Source organism: Schistocerca nitens, chromosome 1 (assembly GCF_023898315.1).
Source record: "Schistocerca nitens isolate TAMUIC-IGC-003100 chromosome 1, iqSchNite1.1, whole genome shotgun sequence".
In the NCBI taxonomy this organism is placed as follows: domain Eukaryota; kingdom Metazoa; phylum Arthropoda; class Insecta; order Orthoptera; family Acrididae; genus Schistocerca; species Schistocerca nitens.
Window position 1 is genome coordinate 756,912,244 of NC_064614.1, and position 27,900 is coordinate 756,940,143.

A 27,900-nucleotide genomic window follows, 5' to 3' on the forward strand; every position below is an offset into this window, starting at 1 on the left:
TGCCATCTTAAGGTGAGAACCACCACCCCCAGCTTGGTGGACCATAGGCCTCTTCTGTCTGGCCAACTACTGCCTACAAGGCAGTATGAGGAGAGATTGATGATCATGGGACATGTGGCCAGCATGTTGTGAATTCTCTAGCTACCATTGCCAATAGAAGAATCCTGATAGTGCTAATACTACTTTATTCAAGCAACTACCCATTTGGCCCAACAAGATTGGATGGACTCCATTCGAGATCTCCCTACCACAGGGAAAATCTGAGAAGGTATCGGAAACTCAACCCAGGTTCTTCTGAACCAAAGGCAGCAATTATAACCACTCGGCTATGGAGGCACTCTCTGATGAGAAAGTTGTTTGCTAAGTCTCACCTCAAGATAGTGGTCAGATCTTTTTTTAACATTATAAAAACTGATTTACTTGCAGATTACAAAAGCAACAGTATTCCCTGAGAAAATGCTGCTCCATGTGGCATTTAAATTATATTCAAACGAACAGTGTGAAATTCCATTCAGCATTTTTTCTCAAATGAATGTCTCCTCTGTTTTAAGTCTTTCCACTCCCGGGATTGGAATGACTCCTTACCCTCTCCCTTAAAACCCACATCCTTTCGTCTTTCCCTCTCCTTCCCTCTTTCCTGATGAAGCAACCGTTGGTTGCAAAAGCTAGAATTTTGTGTGTATGATTGTGTTTGTTTGTGTGTCTATCGACCTGCCAGTGCTTTCGTATGGTAAGTCACATCATCTTTGTTTTTAGATATATTTTTCCCGCGTGGAATGTTTCCCTCTATTATATTCATATCATTAATTTGAACCCAACAATTACGTTTGTTATTGTCACTGTTGCATTTCGAAATCTTTCCTGTCGTCTTATTTTCTCTTTCTGTTTTTGCCAGTAGGTTCACTTTGTATTCAGCTACTCCTTTTTACCGTAATCTACTATACAATTTTATCCCGCCTATACACACTCAATAACACGTAACCCACTTCCAAACCATAACAAAAAAAATTTTTTTTCCGCTTTCAACACTGCCGCTGCTATAAAATCCACCGTTTCTAGTTCACAAACAGTTCCTTTCACCTATTAAACAACCATTTCGGCTAGTTCTAATAACTTTTGCTTTATTTCCATTTCCGTTTTTCCCACATCATTGATCATTTTTAGCCGCTTCCCACAGGTTTTAACGTCATTATTTCTTCGTCAGACAATTGTTAGCCCCATTCTCATAATCTGCCACCACAAAACCACTCCTTTTAATACATTTACACGTAGTTTTTTCGAAATTTTCCCGAATTTCTCCACCCTTTAACGTGTTTTGGCGGCAACACAACCACCTAACCTTTATGCACATCGTTGTCTACCAACCCAAGTTCACCACCGGATCAACACAGCCCAGCTTTAGCCAACACTTTTTCGCCTTTTTTCACACCAGATCTCCAGTTGCTTTCTACTTCACCTTTATCTCTCCCCATATATTTTTATTTTCATTTTCATTTCAGCCTCATGTTACACTTTCCACCTTCTAAAACCATGTCACCCTCACAAAACCCCCACAACGACCCCATTAAGTTTTATTTACATTCCCTCCGCAAACATGCCTTCGCCCTAGCCAGATTACGCTCCCATATTTTATTTTCTCAGGCTTGTCTGACATTTTGCATTACCCCCAAAGGCCTCACATTTAAAGTTCCCATCTCTGGTTGCAACCCTTCTTTCCATCAGTCCCTATACCAGTTCCAAACTGAACAATCCATTGCCCTCACCCACCTAATCCTTCACCTACACATCAACTCAGCCAATGAACACACCCGTCAACTCCTATCCTTAATAAAAGTCCTCAATCTTTCCTCTCCCACATCCACACCGGCTATTCAGAGCATCCTCCTACAGGCCAACCGCAAATTAGAACAGCATGCCACCCTCCACCTCAAAACCTCCTGGTTTCCCACCTCTGGGAAGGCAACTCACTCACCCTTCACAACCTTTCCAGCAAACCTCAACCACCTCTCATTGCACACAAACCCAGTCTCTCCCATCTACTCAATCTCCCACTTCCAGCTCCACTCCCTCCAAAACCTCAAAATTCCAATCAACACAATCTGGAACCACAACACCCCAATTCAGTAGTTAACCTTTCCTCCAAACCTCTCTCCCAATTCGAAACCGCTGTCCTATCCAAAGGCCTCACCTTCAGCCCCACTCCCAGATTCAACCAAACAGCCCTCGTCAAAGATTTACTGTCCTACACTCGTACTCTCTGCTGGAAATATCACTTTGCCACGAAGAAAAATGATCCTAATCCTACTCCTAATGATCCAACTCCCAAGACACTATCCAAATTGAACCCTGCCTGGAACAGTTCCATCCTCCGTCACAGCGGGACCCACCTCCTCTTCCTCAAAATCACCCTCTCCAAACCTTCCAGGAATTTCTGACTTCAAGCCTTGCTTCTCAATCCTTCTTAAAAAACCTTAATCCTACTCCCAACATCACCACTGCTGAAGCCCAAGCTATCCGTGACCTGAAGGCTGACCGATCCATCGTCATTCTTCCGGCGGACAAGGGTTCCACGACCGTGGTACTTGATCGTCGGGAGTATGTGGCTGAGGGACTGCGTCAGCTTTCAGACAACACCACATACAAAGTTTGCCAAGGTAATCCCATTCCTGATGTCCAGGCGGAGCTTCAAGGAATCCTCACAACCTTAGGCCCCCTGTAAACCCTTTCACCTGACTCCGTCAACCTCCTGACCCCACCGACACCCCGCACCCCTACCTTCTTCCTAAAATTCACAAACCCAATCATCCCGGCCGCCCCATTGTAGCTGGTTACCAAGCCCCCACAGAATGTATCTCTGCATAAGTAGATCAACACCTTCAACCCATTACGTGCAGTCTCCCATCCTTCATCAAAGACACCAACCACTTTCTCGAATGCCTGGAAACCTTACCGAATCTGTTACCCCCGGAAACCATCCTTGTAACCATTGATGCCACTTCCTTATACACAAATATTCCGCACGTCCAGGGCCTCGCTGCGATGGAGCACTTCCTTTCACACCGATCACCTGCCACCCTACCTAAAACCTCTTTCCTCATTACCTTAGCCAGCTTCATCCTGACCCACAACTACTTCACTTTTGAAGGCCGGACATATCAACAATTAAAGGGTACAGCCATGGGTACCAGGATGGCCCCCTCGTACGCCAACCTATTCATGGGTCGCTTAGAGGAAGCCTTCTTGGTTACCCACGCCTGCCAACCCAGAGTTTGGTACAGATTTATTGATGACATCTTCATGATCTGGACTCACAGTGAAGAAGAACTCCAGAATTTCCTCTCCAACCTCAACTCCTTTGGTTCCATCAGATTCACCTGGTCCTACTCCAAATCCCATGCCACTTTCCTTGACGTTGACCTCCATCTGTCCAATGGCCAGCTTCACACGTCCGTCCACATCAAACCCAGCAACAAGCAACAGTACCTCCATTATGACAGCTGCCACCCATTCCACATCAAACGATCCCTTCCCTACAGACTAGTTCTTCGTGACAAACGAATCTGCTCCAGTCCGGACTCCCTGAACCATTACACCAACAACCTGAAAACAGCTTTCGCATCCCGCAACTACCCTCCCAACCTGGTACAGAAGCAAATAACCAGAGCCACTTCCTCATCCCCTCAAACCCAGCACCTCCCACAGAACCACCACTGGTGACAGGATACTTTCCGGAACTGGATCACTCTCTGAATGTGGCTCTCCAGCAGGGATACGACTTCCTCAAATCCTGCCCTGAAATAAGATCCATCCTTCATGAAATCCTCCCCACTCCACCAAGAGTGTCTTTCCGCCGTCCACCTAACCTTCGTAACCTCTTAGTTCATCCCTATGAAATCCCCAAACCACCTTCCCTACCCTCTGGCTCCTACCCTTTTAACCGCCCCCGGTGTAAAATCTGTCCCATGCACCCTCCCACCACCACCTACTCCAGTCCTGTAACCTGGAAGGTGTACACGATCAAAGGCAGAGCCACGTGTGAAAGCACCCACATGATTTACCAACTGACCTGCCTACACTGTGAAGCTTTCTATGTGGGAATGACCAGCAACAAACTGTCCATTCACATGAATGGACACAGGCAGACAGTGTTTGTTGCTAATGAGGATCACTCTGTGACTAAACATGCCTTGGTGCACGGCCAGCACATCTTGGCATAGTGTTACACTGTCCGGGTTATCTGGATACTTCCCACTAACACCAACCTGTCAGAACTCCTGAGATGGGAACTTGCCCTTCAGTATGTCCTCTCTTCTCGTTATCCGCCAGGCCTCAACCTCCGCTAATTTCAAGTTGCCGCCACTCATACCTCACCTGTAATGGAACATCTTTGCCTCTGTACTTCAGTCTCGACTGACACCTCTGCTGAATCTCTTTGCCTTCACAAGTGTTTGCTTGTGTCTGTGTGTGGCTGGATGTGGGTGTGTGTGTGGGTGTGTGCTTGTCCTTTTTTTTCCCCCTAGGGTGGGTCTTTCCGCTCCCGGGATTGGAGTGACTCCTTGGCCTCTCCCTTGGGACCCACATCCTTTCGTCTTTCCCTCTCCTTCCCTCTTTCCTGGTGGGGCGGCCGTTGGTTGCGGGGGCTGGGATTTTGTATGTGATTGTGTTTGTTTGTGCGTTTATCGACCTGCCAGCGCTTTCGTGTGGTGGGTCGCGTCATCTTTGTTTTTAGATATATTTTTCCCTCTATATATATATAAAATAGAGGGAAACATATCAGATGAAGCAACAGTTTGTTGCGAAAGCCTGAATTTCGTGTGTGTGTGTGTGTGTGTGTGTATATATATATATATATATATATATATATATATATATATATATATATATATAGCAAAGATTATGTGACTTACCGAACGAAAGTGCTGGCAGGTCGATAGACACACAAACATACACACAAAATTCACGCAAACATACACACGAATGTGTGCCGCCGCTCATACCTCACCTGTCTTTCAACAACATCTTTGCCTCTACTTCCGCCTCTACTGACATCTCTGCCCAAACTCTTTGCCTTTACAAATGTCTGCTTTAAGTCTTTCCGCTGCCGGGATTGGAATGACTCCTTACGCTCTCCCTTAAAACCCACATCCTTTCGTCTTTCCCTCTCCTTCCCTCTTTCCTGACGAGGCAACCGTTCGTTGCGAAAGCTAGAATTTTGTGTGTATGTTTGTGTGTCTATCGACCTGCCAGCACTTTCGTTTGGTAAGTCACATCATCTTTGTTTTTACATATATTTTTCCCACGTGGAATGTATATAAAAACAAAGATGATGTAACTTACCAAATGACAGTGCTGGCAGGTCGACAGACACACAAACAAACACAAACATACACACAGAATTCAAGCTTTCGCAACAAACTGTTGCCTCATCAGGAAAGAGGGAAGGAGAGGGAAAGACGAAAGGATGTGTCTTTCCCTCTCCTTCCCTCTTTCCTGATGAGGCAACAGTTTGTTGCGAAAGCTTGAATTCTGTGTGTATGTTTGTGTGTCTGTCGACCTGCCAGCACTTTCATTTGGTAAGTCACATCATCTTTGTTTATATATATATATATATATATATATATATATATATATATATATATATATATATATATATGCTCAGTGGCACAATAACCAGAAAATTAATTGCACTATAAATATTTAATATTACTCAGATAGGTAGTATCACATATATTATTATGGAATCCATATGGAATGTGCTGGCTCAAGACTTTGTGAGCCACACACCAACCATATATATTCAAAACTTACTAGTCAATAAAGTTCTCTGTATCTGCTGGCCACTTGGTCAAGTGACTTCTTGCTCCATTTCTTCCAACTGCCTTATCTTGCCCATTGCCTTCTATGCTAGTATTGGAGCTGGAGACTATGACTTACATTTCATTTAACTATATCTACTTACCAGTCCTTTCACAACATTAAACGAAAACTTTGACTACGTGGACTTTTATAGCCTGTTGAGAACAACCGTTAACAAATGTTGGATAAAATGAGTGTAAGACATGAGGGATCACTGTAAGCAGGAAATATTTTAGGCTGTAAAGTTTACAGTTTTTGTACATCATTCAAATGAAGTCAGTTTAATCTCAGAGCAGAGAAGTTCACTTGTATTTGGGGTGTGTTCATATATATTAAGCCTATTTTTGCTACCTTGTCTAATGTGATTTATGATCTACATAATGTTTACGAATAAAAGAAAAGCACACTGTCATTTTGACAACTGCATATGATTTATGGCAAAGCCTGTAGTCAGTTATCATCCAGTACTCTCGGTGAATTCTTATGTATGGGCAACAACTGCCATTCTAAGTGAAGTGTAATTATAAAGTACATATACAAATTGTTTCACAATACTGCTTCGTATTTGCTTATAGTGTTTACTGAATATGCTTATCCATGATCAATAAATCTTTAGCAATGTGAACAGCCTATACCCATTATATTTTCTGTGGATTCTATTTGCACTGGATAACTTGTTCCTCCTCCTATTTGCTGTCAATGGAGAAGTGAAAAAATCACTAACATTGAGTAGAAGCTGATTTATAAATAAAAAAGCTTAAAGAAATTATTGCTTATTTAATGCTCTTTATTTTATAAATATATTTGTATGAATACAAAATATAAATTATTCCATTGTTTTACTTGCATGAAGAAGCAGAATTAAATGGACATATAATAATTGAAATTAATTTAGTATTAAGTCAGAAAATAGATATTTTATCATGCCAAATTAGTGGCTAACATTTCCATTCAAAATATAATAATCTGCTTCATTTTGTAATTAATTTCTGTAGTATGTCCCTTACTGGTAACTATATAAAATTCCATATTTTTTTCTGCATCTCCTCAAACACCTCCAGTTGTTGACAAGCACAACTGCACCATCCATGCCTTATCTTTGAATAAAATCTTTGATGAAATAGCTACAAACTTCTCTACATTTCACTTACAAGATGCTCACTATAAATCTATTGCACAAAATTAAGACATGCAAGTGAAAACTATATGGCCTATAAGGTAACTGAAACTGGTCTTTGAGAGCTACATCAATAAATCACAGATTCAGTCTGAAATTAAAAGTGTGTGTAAATTATTCAACTCTTGAAACCATAACTACTGTGATGGAAAATTCTATGTGGTACTTAGAAATATCTATTATTTCAGGTACTGTGTACACAAATAATCTTGAAAACATATGAAATTAAGAATAACATTCTAAAGATATTGGTACTTCATGTTACTAAGAAACTATAGTAATATCACTCAACACAACAGGCTTTTTTTTTCTTCAAAGTGTGAGATTCATTATAGTTTTTATAATTTTATTACATACAGTAAGAATGCTTGTAACACTAAAATGAAGTCACACTATGATCGATGAAGTTCAGGGCAAAGGCATTATCAGGGTGTGGTCTATGAGCACTACAAAAATTAGAGCTTAGGAAGTTACAATTTAAGAAAGTTATGTTTGAGAATGTAGAATATGGACACACTGACACCTGAGGAGTTACTTATACAGCATTAAATAACATTATTTGCATTGTTTCACTGACTGATAGATTATAGTGCTCCAAAAGGTATTCTAGTCTGAATGTCAGGTAGAAGTAGTTTGCATGAAGAATAAACAACACATGTTTTCCTATAGTAAATACTAAACTGAAATTTTCAGAAGATATAGAAAAGCAGCAATTTTTGTGTAATTTTCTATTGATTGAGTTTAGCATAATAAATGCACCCTGCTGTCACATCTGTTCATTAGAAATCAAATTTCAATTTGTGAAGACAAGTGAAATGCATGGAAGAAACCACTTCTCAACAAAATCCATCTTCAGGAGTTAGCGTGTCAACCTCAAGTAGGTATTTTTCAACATCTTAAATAATCTGTAGACTTCCACACTTTGGAAGAATGGAAATTCAACTGAAGGTTTAATTATTTTCTGTAGCTGTGTTTACTTTTACCAACTAATTTTGATTATACTCTTCAAAATCTGTGCTTTCTGGTAATAATTTGTATCTTTTCTTAAACAATACATTCTTTATTTCATGTTTTCACTTTTGATTCAGGTGTCAAAATTATCCACTTACTACTATCTGATGCTCATAAAAAGAAAAATAATGTTTTATGGCACTGTTGATAGATAAATTTACTCTACATTCAGGATTACGAAACTGCAGAATGTCAATTGAAGTAACAGTTTCACATATCTGTAAAGGTGACTATCACATCTGAATAGAGGAACATTCTACCAGGGATCTGAAATGCAAAGGAGCATATCAAATATTTAACGACCTATATAAATAACAACAAAATAGCCTATACTTCACTACATCTGAATATCTGAAGGATGAAGTCTCTATATAAACACTATTATTTCTCTACAATCTTGTCCGCATTTGTACATTAAGTAGGGCATAAAAACAACATCCTTACAAAAGATAAATCATAACAACATTTTAAAAATATCTAACTAATATACTTTTTTTAAATTTCTCTTAGTATCGTGGTAGACACCTCAAAAAGGACAAGAGTAACAGGAAGACTCCTTCAAGGACACAAAAAACAACTTATTATCACAATGAGTCTTAATGAAGACTGCGATAAAATTGAATATCATTTCCAACAAAGATAACAAAAAATATAGAGATACTTTCAATTAAAGTGGCTAGGCTGCTTAAATATTACAGTGCGAAACATTTACATACATTCTTGATAACCTATTCGTGAGAGTTACAATACAATATAGCCTTTTAGGATCCATATTAATGGGAAATATTTACATAGCGTAAGAAGTTATAGTAATATTATTTTCTTGCAAACGATAGCAACAAATAACACTATTATCTTACATTTTGCTGTACAATATTTACACTGATAGTTACAATGAACACACATTCCACATCAGACATCAAAAAGGAACAATAAAGGATGTGAATATTTGTAACCAATATTCACAAGTAAGCGTATTTTTTATATTCAAATAAATATTTCCAACGAAGTAAAAAAGATGCACTCATCCATTCTGCAGCCCACGAACACTTCGGGTTGCGTGCATTCTGCATTAAAGACATACATGAAACAAAACATTCTCTCCCACATGAACATGTCTTTAGAATTTATGTTTGAATATATGAATGAAGTTCCTTACCCATTTTTTTGTAGAAAGGGGATGAAATTTTTTTTTTATTTTGTAGAATATGTCACAGATTTCATGTCGGCAAATACATCTCACTTTAAATTCAACATCAATTTTAAATGCAAAGTTTCCACATTTCCTGTCATACTTTAACCACCAAACAAATTTCTATTTTCAAACTAAACTTCTCACAAACTGCCAGACTGATAAATAAAGTTTTCATCAAAGCTTAGTTGAAGAAGTTGCACAGAAGCGTGAAGTCCAACGTGTCTTAGTGCTAGCACTTCGGTCCAGAGATTCAGCACCTCCCATTAGTGGATATGATGTTGCACGCTTTGCAGATCGACTGAAGTAAAGAATGAAATTAAAGCATTTTTAATTTAATTATTCTTATATGGATCACTGTGTACAATATTATTTGCATTATGGATATTTTAAGTAAAATAAACCATACTAAGTACTGTAAAATAAGCGCAAGAGTAACTGCAATTAAACATCAAAGCCAGATACTATCAAGGAGGAACAGAAACTACAGCTGATGTAGGCATGCTGCATTGATAACACGAGACAATCCTCCTGAACTCCCATACACTTGCCTATAGAGCATTGTATTATCAAATAATTATGTTTTCATTCGTTTTCTTGTGCTCTGAATTTGTGTGACATCAATTTGTCAATACACCATGTCCTTTTCTTTCTGGGCAGGGGGGTGGCGGCAGCTACGCAATAGACAACTGGACTGATTCTTTTACATTGGCTTTAATTTTCCACATGATACAAAATTTCCCCTTATGAATAGTTTAGGATGAGAAAACTTAAGCAGTTTCTCCATTAATGAAACTTACTATAACATAGCGCAATAAACCAATTTAATCTGCTGGTCTCTCAATATATGATGGTTATGGTATTTTTCTTTATTCTGTACATATTTTTCCCCATAGTCTGAAATAATAACCACAGAAAAATTATTTACTTGAAGGCTGCTTATTAGAGAATAGATGATTTGCCTACTATGTGGCAAATTGAACCCATGCAAAGTTAAAGTGTTTTGTATAGAATGTGTGTTTTCCATGCACAGATGTCTGTAACAAATACCTGTAAGAATTAAGAACTAGTGGTGCATGTACAGCTTCCAGATAGGTAACAGTAAAAATTACTTAGGTATCTTGCAATAGACAGGGAGTCAAATTTTACAGAAATGAAGACATCATTCACTTACAGGTTACATCTTTGGTATAATAGCAATACCAAATTAATATTGTAATTATACACATTGCATGTTGTCCTGTGAATTTAACAACTAACAAATTATGCTGCACTAAATGATTAATTTCCATCACATATGTTAAGTGTAAGTCATGCTATTCATTTAAACAAATGAATGAACACAATTCCTAAATACCTGTTCCCATCTCTAACAACAGGAATCTGCGCCACCTACAAAATGCTCTTTTACTCACATATCCTTCCCTTTTTTTGTGTGTGATTGTAGCAACAGTTGGGCCTCAATTAATTGCTGATTTTGGTAATGAGAGTATCAGAATCTTAGCTTAATTTGCATACTTTTATTTATTAATGTAATATGGTATAATTTTCTGAGTCGATGCCACACACTGACAAACTGTTCATTGGACAGAACCACATTGTAAGGACATTAAATATATTATCTTGTGCCCATTCTCTCTCTCTCTCTCTCTCTCTCTCTCTCTCTCTCTCTCTCACTCACACACACACACACACACACACACACACACACACACACACACACACACCCTATCCAGGCAAATTCTGTAAAGTGCACTAACAACAAATTATGCTACCTATTCACAATCATAATTATGCTGTTTATTTCTAGATTACTTTCAACACTTACATCCACTTTTAAAAAGGCCACTACCTCTGCTCTTGCACTACTTATCTACTCTACTATGTCATACTAAACTTTTACATAAATTTACTGATTTCAGAGACCACTATAGTTCTCTATGTACTGGAAAAAAAAGAAAACACTGTTCAATGTGAATGTTAGATGTCACTGGAATTTATATCCTTGAGTCCATATCTAGTGAAAAATCATTTTCTGGTGTTAGTTACATTGCCCAGTACTTTATGCAGAAGTATGAAGGTCAAACCTCACTTGGAAACTGTTTAGAAAACTAAGCTTAGTAACAACAGTTTCACAATACACTTACACTTATGAAGTTTGCTATGTAGAAGATAATAGCATTCATAAACATGATATCCACAGTTTAACCTTACCCGTGCACAGAGAGGCGCAAAGTATGTAATTGTAAAAATGTTTGACTCCCTCCCATGTAAATTAAATGTGCTAGGAAACAAAGAAACATTTACAAAAGTAAATTAAAATTGTTTCTGTTTCATGGCTTCTTCAAGCACACAGGAAGGTTTCTGCATATCCAATATTTATACATGGTTGGCTACATTTATTAAAATGTAATGTGCATTAATATTAAAGTAAAAATGTAGTTATGTAAATGGTCAGCATGTAGCCATATTTTCCCTAGGAAATTGTGTAACATTTGTAAATTTATTTACTGTCACACGAAGTTGTCCATAAGCTAAAATTAAAAACTCAAGTCATCTTACCCATCATTGTCTCACTGCTATTTATCCCTTTGTATTTCATTCAAATGACATCCCTCCTAGAAACTAATTATTTAACAATGTAAATGAGCAGGTGTGTGCAATTGTTGGAATACTGGTTTTGTATTCGGATGGCTCAAGGTTCAAAATCCTGTGTTTTGCAGTATCTCTAAATGATTTCAGGCAAATACCAATATGGCTCCTTCAACACCCAGAACTCTACCTCCAACAATCTCACTGTCAATAGAACATCAAACTCTAACTTCCTTCTTCATTCTCCTTAGGTAGTGAGTGTATATATCCCTCATGTATGTCACTTTTCATCTGGGTTCTACAGAATACTTCTACCTTCCAATGGCTTTTACTTTTTCAGATTTTTCTTGTCAGTGCCACAGGATGGAAGTTTTGTTTGCCATGTGTCTCGGCACATGAGAAGCAATCCAAATTTATAGTGACATTATATATTGCTTACCAAGCACTTTCTTCTGGAATACAATGACAATATTTGATTAGCAGAAAGAGCAGGGAGTGCAAAATGTGAAAAGGGTAGCATGAAATGGCCTACCACTGCAGTAAAAGAATTATATATATATTCTTCCCTTCAAACACACACACACACACACACACACACACACACACACACACACACACACACACACACACACACACAAAATTTTCTCCCTTTCTCCAAGAAGCAGGCACTGAATACCAGACTGTATCTCTGTTTAAGAATGCATAAATGGGCTACACCAAACATAATGTGTGTGTGATTTGGTTTTGTGAAACAATCAGGTAGAAAATTTATATAATTACAGAGAGTAGCTATCAGCTCAAAAGTGGAAGCTAGTTTCAGCATATATTGTGAACAGCAAGCAGAATTCAACAAACATATAAGTTATTCAAGAAACTCATTTAGGTGGTCTTGCACATGGAAGCATGCAAATATACATTGACAGTGTATTTTATGGCTATTGTTTTTCATTTTCTGGTGATCTACAAGTTAAGAAATTAGAATTCCTACATCCATACATGAATATACTACACATTCTACAAAACTGCAGCAAACATAATGCAGTAAGACAATTTATAGCGAGTTCAAACATATAACACAAGATGTAAAATAAAACTGTGAAATTATCTTGCACAATATACATTTTAAAGTGAACTTCTAGATTTTTGTACACAAATGCATAAGAAATTGCTAACAGGAATCAAAAGGAAACTGAAAGCTTACCACAAGTATTAAAAAACAAACACAGTTCCTACAAATTATCAAACTTTCTGGCATTTGGAAATGTAAATATCTGTAACTAAACTAAGTTAATACATGCAAAGCAAAGTAAATCTTCACATTAAAACAAATACAGAATATTTCTCTTACTAAAAGTAAGGAAATTAATGTACTTGTGCACATATATATATGTATCATACTAAATTAATAAATAAATTCCACATGAAATCCACGACTAAAAAGCAGAAGCTCATTTGCAAAGTAGAAGTCTTTTGTATAATGGAATAAGATCATTTATTTGCAATCAGATGTCTCACACATGACTGCTGAGAAATAAAACCACTCTGCTGTTAGACTATGAGCGTAACTAAAAAATCTGTCCTAGCTATCAGAACATCTTGTGTAATGCTTCCCCCTCCCTCTTTCTATGTAACTCTGGTCCAGCTTGCTATTTCCCACCTATGTGTGCACATCAGCCCGAAACTACTCACCAATCACACTGCAGCATCAGAAGAGACAGTTATTTCTTTCTGCCTCAAGTTTCTGCTGTGAGCTATGTCACTTCAATAATTGTGTGTGTGTGTGTGTGTGTGTGTGTCACAGTTAATGCATTAAAGAACAAAATTAATTTTAATGTGTTAACCATCAGTTCTTGAATGCCTGTTCACCATTTTCTTCAGTCATGTTATTTGTTCCATCAGTCTGTAAAACACTAAATTCTTTGGATCATAAGTGGAAAATTCTTTTCAACACCAGAAAATTCTTTTTATCATCATCTTTCATTTCAAATTGTAACAACCATATTCTCTATTTCCCTACTACCACACAATCTGTAACCAACTTTTTGTTTGTTTCTCACCATTACAGTTTATTTACATCTGTTTCATCTTCTGTTCATTTATCCATTTCCTAAGACTTCTATGATCCTTACAAGACAATTAATTTAGAATATATTTCAGACACACTTGTCCTAGTCAGCTGAATATTCTTCTCACACAACTAGATGCCTTATTGACCCCTTCCGTCTCTTTCTTGGAGTTTATTCGTGCTCTTTTGCATTCTGTAAAATTTATAATCATTGCATCATCAGTTTATCCTCAATAATTAATTCTGTATAATAGTTTACAACATTCTACCCCTTCCACTTAAGCAACTAATCACTCATCCAGTTCCAAAAGCAAGCATTCACCAACAATTTGGTACCGGTTCTATGGTGTGAATACAATGTCCAACATGAGAAACCTGTGGTGACTTCGATAAATACCGAATCAACACCAATGTGAGTGCAATTCATCTTTGAGATGCAGAATACATAACTGTCTTTGTTTCCTTATTCTTTGGTCTTATTTTTGTGCATGTTGAAAGTGTGCGATACGTGATTAGTTTCATACTGCAACAGATGCTACACCATTCCAGACCACATTACAACGGGTCACACCAAGCACAGATGATAACCTCTTTCAGCAGCTACTTAAGGAATTCCCCACACTCACAGACCCAGTTCTGCAAAAGACAAGCATTTCTATTCCACATAACATCACAGCTGGACTACATATGAGTAGCTTGTTATTGCTTGGCCATGTCAGTTAGCACCGGAGAAACTACTGGCCATGTACGCGGAGTTTGACGAAATGCTTACTGATGGTACCATCTTAAGATCTGATAGTGTGTGGGCATCACTGTTTCAAAGGGTAGAAATAAGGATGGTTCTTGGAGACTGTGAAGAACTATAGGGTCATAAACACCTGCACCATTCCTGACAGGTATCCCATCTCTAACATTGCGGATTTCAACTGCAATGTGTCTTATGTCCATGTTTTTAGTGTGATCGATTGTGCAAGGCATATTCACAAATTCCAGTGGCCCATGCACATAAATATAAGACCGCTGTCACAACACCACTGTCTGAATATTATTCTATCCCTTTCAGATTATGAAATGCTGTTCGAACATGGCAGCGCTTCACAAATTCGTTTTCCGCTATGTTGCTATGTGTTTTGATGTACGAGGACAAAACAAGTATAAACAGGATTTTATTTTTAGAACAATTCATGTATTGCAAAATAAAAGGCAGTTACAATTTATTTTTCCACATAGTTTCCCACTTAAGAAATATATATTTCCTAGCGAGAAGGAAGGTATTTATCTCTGCATCACAGAATGAGCCTGGTTGCTTCATGAGCCAACTGTGCACAAATTCATCCATGTCCTCATCATTTTTGAATCTGTGCCCTCCTAGACCTTCTTGAAGTAGTCCAAACAAATGGAAATCGCAGCGTGACAGGTCTGGGATCGAGATGAGTCCACTGATTTTCCTGTAGTTTAGAGAGTGTTGGATGTGCAGTATTTATTTGGCATTGTCCTGGAGGAGGAGGACCTGTCAAATTGCTTGGTATCATCTCTAGGTGATGTGCATCTCTCATCTTATTCAACAGCTTGCTGTAGTATGCAGCATTCATTGTGTATAGCTCATACAAACATCGGTTGAAAGAACCTTGCCTTGCTTTCACTAGAACACCCTCCCCTTTCCTTCACCACTCCTTACTAGCTTGTTTAGGTTTGGGAATGTAGTGGTGGGCTCACGTTTTGTAACAGGTGATGATCCAACTTTCTTTCGCAACCTTGCTTAAACCTCTGACAGATGTCCAAACACCTCAACTTCTGATTTTCAGGCAAAAGGCAAGGGTTCCATCTGGAACATACATTTTACGAACCTGCATGTCATTTTTGATGATTCCTTGACAGATCCCGTAACTTATTCTGACCTGTTCTGCAGTTTCTGATACTCTTGCCCATTGACTGCTTTTAAGAATGTCTCGAACCACATGAATGTTTTCATCTGTAATGCTGGTCCAAGTACAGCAATCACCTTGCTGATTTTCCATGCATTCTTGTCCTTTCTTGAACTCTTTATTGCCAGGGAAACACCCACTTCCTTGACAATGTTTGATCACCAAACTGTGCAGTCAATCTCCGAAAAATTTCTGTCACTTCAACTCCTTTTCACAAGCAAGAAATTTTATAATTATGCTTTGAGCAGTGCACCTGTTGCTCCAACATCATGAACATTAGTGACAAAGCTGTTAGAAGTAAGCAATTGTCGGCTCTCCTATCTCCTAACAGCCCCACTCAACGATACTAGAAATGGGGGTGTGGTCGTACCAACTGTTAATGCTCATGAACAAGAATCCATTTTATATTTGATTAGCTCTCATATTAGTATTTTCTGAGACATGGCTGCAGCATAATAATCACTTACAATTGGTGTTTCAATGCTTACAGTGTTATAGCATGATAATCAACAGTGACTGTAAATTAACAAAGTGAATTTTTCAGGTTTTGCTGTCTCTCATGCACGCTCTTCTCCCCTGGTTGAGAAGGTGGAAGCTATTCAGCAGATGCTTTTACTGACTGCATTAAAACGTCCCTGCAGGTTCATAGGGATTTTAAACTACTACAGGCAATATTTACCTCATTTGGAGGCAATACAAGAACTGCTCGACAGATTGCTGACTAGAAACAATATGTCTGTCAGCAAGAAAGTTCTGTGGATGAGGATAGTGGAGCTTACATTTCATGATTTAAAGGTGGCACTAGCTATAGCTTCTTTACTGGCACATCTGGTTCCAGGTGCTTCCCTGCAGTAATGATGGATGTAAGTCAGGTGGCAGTCAGTGCCAACATAAATGGAGGGTATCTGGTAGTGTGTTACTTGTTATCTGCTTACCCATCAAACACTGAAGACCCTGGATAGAAGGCAAACATTTCAAGATACTTACTGATCGCAAGCCTCTAACCTTTGTATGTCAGCAGATGACTGAGCTCAACCTCCCTTGCCAGTGCAAGCATGCTGAATTCATCATCCAGTTTACTACTGACATACAACATATAGCTGGAAAAAACAACACTGTGCAGACTGTCTGTCCTGCAACTGCACAGGATTGAATACGATCAGTTGGATTGACATGATGGCTGGTCAAGGAAAAAGATGCATTCCTTCAACACATTACTGCTAATTGAGAATCAATGGCCTTACAGCTAGAGCACATACCTAGGCAGACCATGCACCAAGGAATTTGGTGCAACATAACTCATAGGAGGCAACAGCATGTCATCCGTGTGTGATGGTGGCATGAGATTTTCAGTGTCTACCACAACCTTGCATACCCAAACATCAGAGCTTCTGCCAAGCTTGTTGCACAGAAGTCGTCTGGCTGGTTACGCAGAAGCATTGTTGCACCTGGGCACATGCATGCAAGAGTTACCAACACAGCAAGATCCCTAGACACACACTCATGCCAGGGGATTGTCGTCCCCCCCCCCCCCCCCCCACTTACAGTGAGGTAAACTCTCATTCATGTTGACATTGTAGGGCCGCTGCCATACTAAAGAGGAATCCTGTTATTCATTTATGATGATTGACCATTCTACGAGGTGGCCAGATGCAGTATCTATTCCCAATATAGCGGCAGAGTCCATGGCCTGAGAATTGGTGCAATCTTGGTTCGGTGTTCCACAAACCATCACGACAGAAAGAGGACGACAATTCGACAAACAGCTTTTTAAGATATTACTCCTACTCCGTGAAAGCGGGCACATTTTCAAGACTAGCTATCATCTTGCAAGCATTGAGATGGTAGAGTGAATGCATCACATTTTAAAGGTGGCATTAAAGTGCCGCATGGAAGCCTAGTCTGATGCATTATCCTTGGTGCTGCTTGGACTTCGCACAGCATTTACGAAAGACATACACTGTTCACTGAGAAGATGATATATGGAAAGTAGTTTCCTTCTCACCTACGCCATTTCCTCCCACTGACTGAGGAAGGTTCTGCAGCCTTCATCCACCAACTGTGTTCATCCACGTGCCACCTCATACCACTTAGCATAGTCATTGTGACAGAAAAATTGAGATACATAAAAATTTACACAGTTGAGTGTTTGGTGCATGATCTGAGATGATGCCATCTGACTGCCACACTTTCCCTTATTCGGGACTGTTTCATGTTGTTATGAGAAGAGGAAACACATTCATTATCAAGAAAAATGGCAGGCACGATACTATATCAACTGAATGCTTAAAACCAGCATATACAGATGATGCAGCACTGATAACCTTTAGCGCTTCACTTTTTCCAACTTTTAATTCACAGGAACTCGCAACAGATGCCTCAGAACTGCCACAGGATTTACAGACTCCATTACCAAAAGTAGTGTCACCTCTCAGGCTACCTTTAATTTTCATATGTTCTTACAGGCAACTAAGATTCAAATTTCCTCTCATGAGAGGGGCTCCTGCTTTTGCAGTGAGAGAGCTTAGTCAGAGGGGCGACCATACCACACAGCTCAAACATTCTGCCCAAGGCCATGTGGCACCCCTTGGAACACAATGTAAAAGTGCCTGTGAGTGGTGCTTTGCAGAGTTCATACCTACTTTCTACTTGCTTCACAGTGCTTAGTAATGAGAAAGGGGCCTGCAGTGTTCTGCTTCAGTGGCCAGCTACAATACAGCCAGTCATCTCCCCCAAGCTTCCTCAGGGAGGTAGGAAGCAACATGAGGATTGCACCCATTTGTGCCATGATTAGTTCGTATCTAGTGAGACTGTATTTAACATACATAAAGTTGTATTATACTTTACTTGCTGTGTAAAGGTTTAATATTGGAGATAGGCACAACAAACGGGTGCTTTTCATTTATCACCTCATAAAACTTTTTAAGGATACAAAACATTTAATACTTTATGCTTCCATCTACAAGAACATCAGCTGTAAGACATTGTGTCTGTTTCCAAGAACTCTAATAATTATCTACATTTAATTGTTACATTATGGCTTCCTTCAATGACAAAAAGTATGAAAGGGGAACAAACAATGCAAAATGTTTCAAGGGACGTCGTCTCAGTTTCCTCTTGTCCTACTCTAACCGCTTGACAAAGAATCTGTGCAACTTCTCTTTCTAATCCTCACATCATCAATTCCTCTGCTCTCCATTTTGCTTGTCATGAAAGCTAGTGTTTCTGTCAACTTCTGTATGCATCTAACATATTCAGTTTATTCTTAGTAGGTAAATGTCTCTTGTTTTCCTTCTGTTTTAGTAGTTGTAACTTCATTTTGGAAATTATTTTACTTACAGTTGAAGAAACAATAAATACAGTTTATACCATATATACATTTCTACTAGTACTGAAATGATTATACCACAAATTGACAAATTTATGAAATACTAGCTTCCCACAAATACATTACTTTTATGTTTAGGTAATTTACAGAAATATGTCCAGTCGAAGAGAAAGAAAGATTTTTATGCTTCCTTCAATTTTTATATTCAGCAGAAGTAAAATATACTCACCTGCCATGCTTAACAAATAGAAACATTTCAACAGTAAAGCAATTTAATGTTTACTATTAATTTTTTCCAGTTACTTGATTACAAACCTTTTCATATGAAAGACGGCCACTTCTTATCTAATATCTTCCTTTAACTGTTTTATTTTCATTTTTTTTAGTTTCATGTTTAGAGTGTGAGGTATAATTGCTGTTCAGTTTAATAAAAATTAATTTCAAAGAAGGTTAATAAATATTTAAATTGTAGTCAGCCACAGTTAGAGAGGTGAGAACCTGTACAGGCACAGTGTTGGAGGGCTTGCTGAAAATTATTTAGGTATATTCCACCCAATAAATTACCATTAACATAATTCTCTGCAGAAACAATTGTCGAGATCTTAGTTACTGATCGGCATGAACAGGTTTAATGAGAAAAAAAACTTGAAGAAATGTTAAGAGCCTGTGCTCTCCATTTCAGAACTCCATATAAATACTGTTTTTGCTGTGTAGGGACACTACAGGTATTGTGAAAATAAACACTTGTTTCAGACTTAACTTTCAAGTTTACCATTTCTGTAGAAATAATGTTTTCCTATCTGACCATCAGAAAAGACTCAAAGAATTGGCAACAGAAACTGAGTATTTACAAGAGAACTGTGATACTTTTGGATATAAAAGACAGAGGAATAAATGTGCTAAGAGCTAGCAGTAGTATGTGATATGTGAATCATCCAAACAACTACAGAACTAGTCTAGTTCATGTTGTCGAGCGTTAAATGGTTTCATATCTGAATACAGGGAACGTTTTGAAATGCATAATATTTAAGGACAAAGTTTATATATGAGTTTTAGAACTGTGAAAAATTATGATTATCCAATGTTTGGAAAACAAAACAGAAGCAGCAGTATACGTCAAGTTTTAAGATAAAGGGTTAGTTTTGTGAGATTAAGAGCACATATGTGAGGATCAAACACAAGAATTAACATAGGCCTTGAAAAATAAACACTGAACAAGGTATATTGAAAAACAAAACATGGATAGTTACCGTCATGAGGGGACTAGAAGATTCCATAACAACTGCTACTACAAATCGATGGGTGCTGGATTTGTACAGTTGTGCTACACATGACTAATGTACACTTTTCTCTTAATGTACAGGCTGCCACGAGGAGGTGAAGGGACTGTGGTTTCATTGCTGAAACAGACAGTAATCTTCCAGTCACATAATATTTTCCTTACTCACTTACGGCCAATGATCACATGCTGCAGTGGTGAAGCTGTTACATGTTGCATAAAGTCTCTACAACACAAACTAATTTTTATGCATCTATGCAAAAAATGAAAGAATGATGGGAGAAAGCTACACCTATGTCTAAAAAAAAATAGTATAATATAAATGGATAGACAAAAAATCTACTCACCAAGTAGCAGCAGGGGAACACACACACACACACACACACACACACACACACACACACAAGGATTTAACTTTTACAAGCTTTTGGAATCAGTGGCTCCTCCTTTTGGCGGAAGAGTTGAAGGGAAACAAAGCAGGGTGAAGGAAAAGGACTGGAGAGGTTTAGGGAAAGGGGTGCAGTTCAGAAACATCATCCAGAACTCCAATTTAGGGGAGACTTACCAGACGGAATGATAAGGTATTTCCTGCTTATCCCGTCTGGAAGTCTCCCATAACCCAGGGTTCTGAGCGACTTTTTTGAACTGTACCCCTTTCCCTAGACCTCAGCAGTCCTTTTCCTTCACCCCTCTTCCTTTCCCTTCAACTCTTCTGCCAGAAGGAGGAGCCACTGGTTCCGAAAGCTTGCACAAGTTAAATCCTTTTGTGTGTGTGTTCCACTGCCACCGCTTGATGAGTAGATATTTTATCTATCCATTTATGTTATATTATAAATAATTGATTATTTTTGTTGTTATAAAAATTTATAGTTAATATGAATTCGTAGGCAGATGACTGTGTAACATAAATGTTACAAGTTTTGCCATACTGAAGCAATCTGATACTGAGTACATGAATCGATGCGGAAACTGATGAACTTTATTGCAGTATACTGGGCAGGTCTCATAATGATCTTGTTTTCAAAATAAACTATTTATTCTCCAAAGCTGAGAGAATGCCAGAACTGCAGTGGTAACCCCTACTCATGATATGACGAGCCACACTGTCATGAGGTCCTCACATTATTCGGCGACTATGGCTTGCACAGTTACAGCTCCCTTTATAAGTCAATATAGCTCAATTGTACAGCCACAGGTGGGTGTTGCATACGCTTCAGCATTCCTTTTTGCTCCAATGTTTTTCCCTTTGTGTGTTCTGTCTACATTGCAATACACCAGTTTGAACTTTCTGTTCTCCAGTTGTGAAATGACTTATAAAAAATATTGCTTTAGAGGAAGAGATCATCTTGTAAAGCAAATTTTAAATATTAGTTCTAAATGTAATGACAGTTCAGATGATGACAGCATTTCTTCTTGTAAAGTTTACAACAAAAGCAACAGTTCTACTGATGAAATTAGGGATCAAAGTTCAACAAAATTTTCTTATCTACTCTGTACTAATGCATATTAAGTCCTTATACTGTGCACCATAAAACCACAGGTCAGAGTAAGAAAATGTTTGCATACTTTAGTGCTAACACTTGGGGAACAATCATTCCAAATAGTGCAAATCCCAGAAAATGTAACAAGAGGAAGGCAGGTGTTACCCTCTACAAGCAAAGTATTGGACTCGTTTTTAAAGGCACTTCTTGTTAACTGAAAGGCTGTTTACAATTTGTACAGAAACCAGATGGCAGTTATAAGAGTCGAGGGACATGAAAGGGAAGCAGTGGTTGGGAAGGGAGTAAGACAGGGTTGTAGCCTCTCCCCGATGTTATTCAATCTGTATATTGAGCAAGCAGTAAAGGAAACAAAAGAAAAATTCGGAGTAGGTATTAAAATCCATGGGGAAGAAATAAAAACTTTGAGGTTCACCGATGACATTGTAATTCTGTCAGAGACAGCAATGGACTTGGAAGAGCAGTTGAATGGAATGGACAGTGTCTTGAAAGGAGGATATAAGGTGAACATCAACAAAAGCAAAATGAGGATAATGGAATGCAGTCAAATTAAGTCAGGTGATGCTGAGGGAATTAGATTAGGAAATGAGATACTTAAAGCAGTAAAGGTGTTTTGCTATTTGGGGAGCAAAATAACTGATGATGGTCGAAGTAGAGAGGATATAAAATGTAGACTGGCAATGGCAAGGAAAGCGCTTCTGAAGAAGAGAAATTTGTTAACATCGAGTATAGATTTAAGTGTCAGGAAGTCGTTTCTGAAAGTATTTGTATGGAGTGTAGCGATGTATGGAAGTGAAACATGGGCAATAAATAGTCTGGCCAAGAAGAGAATAGAAGCTTTCGAAATGTGGTGCTACAGAATAATGCTGAAGATTAGATGGGTAGATCACATAACTAATGAGGAAGTATTGAATAGGATTGGGGAGAAGAGAAGTTTGTGGCACAACTTGACCAGAAGAAGGGATCGGTTTGTAAGACATGTTCTGAGGCATCAAGGGATCACCAATTTAGTATTGGAGGGCAGCGTGGAGGGTAAAAATCGTAGAGGGAGACCAAGAGATGAATACACTAAGCAGATTCAGAAGGATGTAGGTTGCAGCAGGTACTGGGAGATGAAGAAGCTTGCACAGGATAGAGTAGCATGGAGAGCTGCATCAAACCAGTCTCAGGACTGAAGACCACAACAACAACTCGTTAACTTAAAGTAATGGGAGACTAACAAAACATTGCACAGTGAGCTCAGTAGAGGAAAATTAAGAGCAGCTGCTTCACAATGCAAAAAATGCTGTGCCTGTCTACATTTACTGCAATTTTTGGGGAAAAAGAAAGAAAGGGAGGGGGAGGGGGGATGGGGAGAGGGGGGGGGGGAGAGAGAGAGAGAGAGAGAGAGAGAGAGAGAGAGAGAGAGAGAGAGAGAGAGAGAGAGACCCACCCAGAACATTATTCTGGACCTATATTGAGTGTAAGTGCAAGTTATAATAGAATATTCCATGAATGGGTGTACCATATCTTACTTTATGTATGGGCCGAGAACGAAGATTTTTTTCCTGAAACCCACTACTAATTTGTTGAAACAAGGCTATCAGCACAGTAACAGTAAGAATAACATAGTATACATTTTGTTTCCCAAAAACAATATAACAATTCTCATTACATGTGTTGTAATTGTGTGATGGAAAAAATAATAAGCTTCTCTACATATTATTGATACTTCAGACCAGAAATGTTGGATTTCAAATACTTAACACACATTACCACAAAAGCCTAAAAGACAAGAAAAGACACAAATACTTAATTAAAATTTGAAATCATATTGACAATACACTACAGAAGAAACAGACCAGTTTGAATTAATTTGATCAGCGAGTGAAGAGATGGCTTACAGATTTGACTAAATTTGTGTTACATTTTGACCAGATGCCAAATATGGTAGCCAATCATTTTCACTCACCTTCTGTTGATGACTACTTTTATATCAAATTTGTTTCTCTTTTATTGAGAATTTAAGTTTGATATGCAATAATAAAATCAATTACAACTATAAACAAAACTACTACTTGCACATAGGAAATAATTAATATACAGAATTTGGAATTTTCCATTTTCTACTAAATGAGCATTCATATTTAAACACTTTCTGTGTATGTGAATGAAGGATAATCAGAACTACATATTCTAATCCCATTGTTCAAAATTAAATAAGTCTGAAGGGTCACATCAATAATCCAACAATTTACATGCAATAAATGAGATTCCACTGTTTACAAGATGATTCAATTGATGTATCAAAGGCATCATCATGCAAAATGACACAGAGTTATTGAAGTTTCAATATTATTGACATAAATAAACTTCATTATTACCTGCGCCTTCTAATTGAGGCATTTTGTCCTGGCAGTCCAAAGTACCCTCTTGGTATGACCATTCTGGCATTTCCTTGGGCAGGCCGAGATCCACCAGGAGCCATTAAAGTTGTCAAATGTGCTGCATATCCATCTTGCAAAATTGTTGCCAGTGTATGATGCTTTTTTGAAACTTTTCCAACAATGAATATTTGTTTTGGTTTCAAACCAATTGAAGTATACACACTGATGTCTTTGCTACTACCATATGCTACATGAATCGCAACCCCATGTTCCTGTAAGAGCAAGAGTGTAAATGCAGTTCTGCACTTTTTTACAAACACACACACACACACTCAGTTATATTTTCCTGGTTGACTATAACGTAACAGTGCTGAAGCTTGGCTGCTGTGATGGGTTGTGTATGGTGAACTGGGTGGGGTGGGGAAGAAAGTGTAACTTCAACATTTCATGTCAGTCATAATTTTCACTCTTTTTATAAATAATGTTTAGGCTGTTTTTATTTGTACGCTTTGTCTAAAAAAGAACTCCCTGATTTTAAAATTAAATAGCATCAAAACAAAGATTAATACAAGAGTGCAACAAACGTTATGTTTATTGTGAAATCTTTAAGTATTTTATAAGCAGTTTTGAATTAGTGGTTACAAAAACTGCAAAAAGATGGTAGTTTACACTGTATGGCTCATATCAGCATATAGTCTGCAACCATTCTTTGCAATGACATCTCCTCATAGTGGAGAGATTGAGCAAACAAGCAGTGAGATTTGCCATCACATCTGGTAATGTCTCTGCAGAAATGGATTCAATTGCCAAACAGATCAATGATGCAAACTCACCCAGCATGGTAGGGTAGTTCTACAGACAGTGTCTTTCAATGCACTCCACAAAAAGTAGTCACAAGGAATTAGGCTGGGTGAATAGGGAGCCAATTCGTGCCTGAATCAGTAAATTTTGGATAATCCAACACAGTGACTATTCCTGATGTATTCATCAAGAAATCAAAACACCTATTCGGTGTGATGTGGTCGGACCCTATGCTGCAAGGACCACTTAGTGTCAGGTCGATCCTCCAACTCTTAGCCAGTCACTACTTACTGAATTTCACATGGACAAAGGGCCAAATAAACCTCTGCTGTACACTGAAACCCTGTGAACCACATGCAGCCAACGTAAAAGACTCCATCGTTGTGAGAATCTGGCTTTCAAAGTCAGCTGTTTGTCTCACAACAGGCATGAGTTTGACCTGGTGACTTTGCATTTTGAATGCAACATATAGATTGTTTCTCAATATTGTAGGTATGCTGAAACACTTCATATCACTCTCTTCTGTAACTATTTGGGTGTATTTTCTCGTATATTGCCAAACAAGCTCTGAAACTGTGGAAGATAATTTCAGGGGTAACCACAGTTGGACATTGGCCAACATTCGCCACCAGATTGTCAGCCACACTACCTGTCCACTCGAATTTGGTGAAGAACTTGTGAATAGTTTTCACACTGGGTCCTTTTGGAACATCAAATCGTGTCTGAAACCTGTGCTTTGTTGTAGCAGCACTGTCAAATACTGCAATATTCCAGTACCAGTAACACATGTTGTTCAATGGAATACATGATTACAACCTTTTCTTTCTACGTGTTAACCTCCTTTCTCCAGTGGAATTCATCACTCTGGGCCTCTGAGTACTATTTACAGACACTATGTATTGCAACTGTAGCAACTACTTTAACATTCCTGTGTAAAATTCTTACAGCTTTCATAGTAAACATTCCATTTGTTGCATTCTTCTATTGATCTTCCTTTTTATATAATTTAATTTTAAAACCAAGTAGTCCTTTGGTAGACACCCTGAATATTAACTTGTAATTTTGTGCTCAATATGGACATATTCTATATATGTATTGTAAACTGCAAAATAATACAATGGGTATTTGGAAAATAAGTTCCAATTGACCACGAAATGGAAACCACTATGAAAATAAAAAAATGTTTTATCTGTGACAGTTAGCTACAACTTCCAGCTATTTATCTACATAGTCACTGCTCTGACTTAGACATTTGTTGTAGTGTTGTAACAACTTTCCAATACCCTTGTGATAGAAGACAGCTGACAGTGCTTTCTGCCAATTCTCTACACTGGTCTATAGCTCACTGCCTGTGCCAAAATGTTGTCTTCATAGTCAGCAGTTCATGTGAACAGAGATGAAACTCAGAGGGATCCAATTATGGGCTGTATTGTGGGTGATCAAACACTTTCTATCAAAAATGCTGCAGGAGCATCTTCATTGTGCCTGCAGACTGCTGCTAGTTAAGTTATGTGGGGTGCATAGCTTCAGGCAAAATTTCTCCTGAGGTCCTCATACTTGGTGGGAGACACTATATTCTAGGCATCTTGACATGCTCACTGTGCACTCAGGGCTCTAAAGAGCAATGTGATACAATCAATAGACGTACTACAGACACTGGCCAACATCTGTGCAAAGTTTCATTGGATTTTCACTGTGGTTTCTGTAATGACAGAATGAGAACAGTGGAGGCAAGTCCTACGTTAGGGAGGCAAAAGCATGCCAATGAAAAATGTGGAAAGGTGGAGGGCACAAAGGATAATGCACCTACTGAGAACTGAAGTCATAGACGGTTGTCTAGTAATCATTAGTGTGATGAAGTAATTATTAGTATCTCACAGCAAAGAGCAAAATTAATACTGTAGTGATGAGTTGATTCCACTAAACAGTTTCCTCACGAAACTTTGATGGAGAAATTTAATTTATTGAAAAAGTTCATGCCTTTTTATAATGCCATGATTTGATTTTGTTAGTGTAAAACACACTAAATAACATTACAATGTACATAACAAGACTGATACACTACTCAGTGATGTAATCACCATCTGTGTCAATGACTGTCTGCTATCATTCAGGTAGGAGTTCTATGCCTGTATTGTACAACTGTTGTTATTTAATGTTGATGAAATCTGATGACCAGATGCTACAAGAAGTTTCATCATGAAACACTTGTCCCTGAATGTTATTAAAGAGAGGCCTGAAAAAATATAATCATAAGTGGGGTTCAATCTGGTGATTATAGAGAGTGAGGAAATGGCTCCCAGCCAAGTTCAGCAATCATACATGAGATGATTACACCAGTATATGGTTGTGCATATCATGAATTAACAACATAGATTTACCAGATCTTTTATTTTCAGTAGCAAAAGGAAGTCATCTTAGCTGTTTGGTATATGTAGCATCTTTTACAATTACATTTCATGTTAGCAGTTCATGGTGAAGAATGTTGGTTTGGTTCCATCAAATGTACAACAATAGTTTTTGAGGGTGTGCATAATCCTGCATATGGGGTCCTCCTTTTTTCAATAGGTGGAGCCATTCTTTCCTGTTCTTTAAATTCACATTCAACTGGAGCAAAGTTCCCAAGGAATGGCTTGTGCCAATTACATAAAAGACCGGCAAGGAAAAAAACATATCATTATTTATGGATTTTCGTTGGTGTCACTTAACACATGTGGTTTCCATATACCCAAGTTTTGTATCTTACCAATGAATGCAAAAGGCTCACAATGATTGTGTTATCACATTCTGCAATTTGTGACAGTCTGCA

General features: G+C 38.2%; 1 protein-coding gene across 1 annotated transcript in view; it reads right to left on the reverse strand.

Moving 5' to 3' along the window:
* Positions 1–9,401: 9,401 nt before the first annotated feature.
* The window catches only part of LOC126260921 (protein retinal degeneration B), a 598,186-nt gene continuing 579,687 nt past the window's right edge, over positions 9,402–27,900 (reverse strand). The window contains exons 25-27 of the mRNA XM_049958405.1: positions 24,288–24,562; positions 20,397–20,546; positions 9,402–9,537 (exon numbers count right to left, since the gene is read on the reverse strand). Coding sequence (XP_049814362.1) covers positions 20,471–20,546; positions 24,288–24,562 — 351 coding nt within the window. The 3' untranslated portion in view covers positions 9,402–9,537; positions 20,397–20,470. The remainder of the gene's footprint in view (positions 9,538–20,396; positions 20,547–24,287; positions 24,563–27,900) is intronic.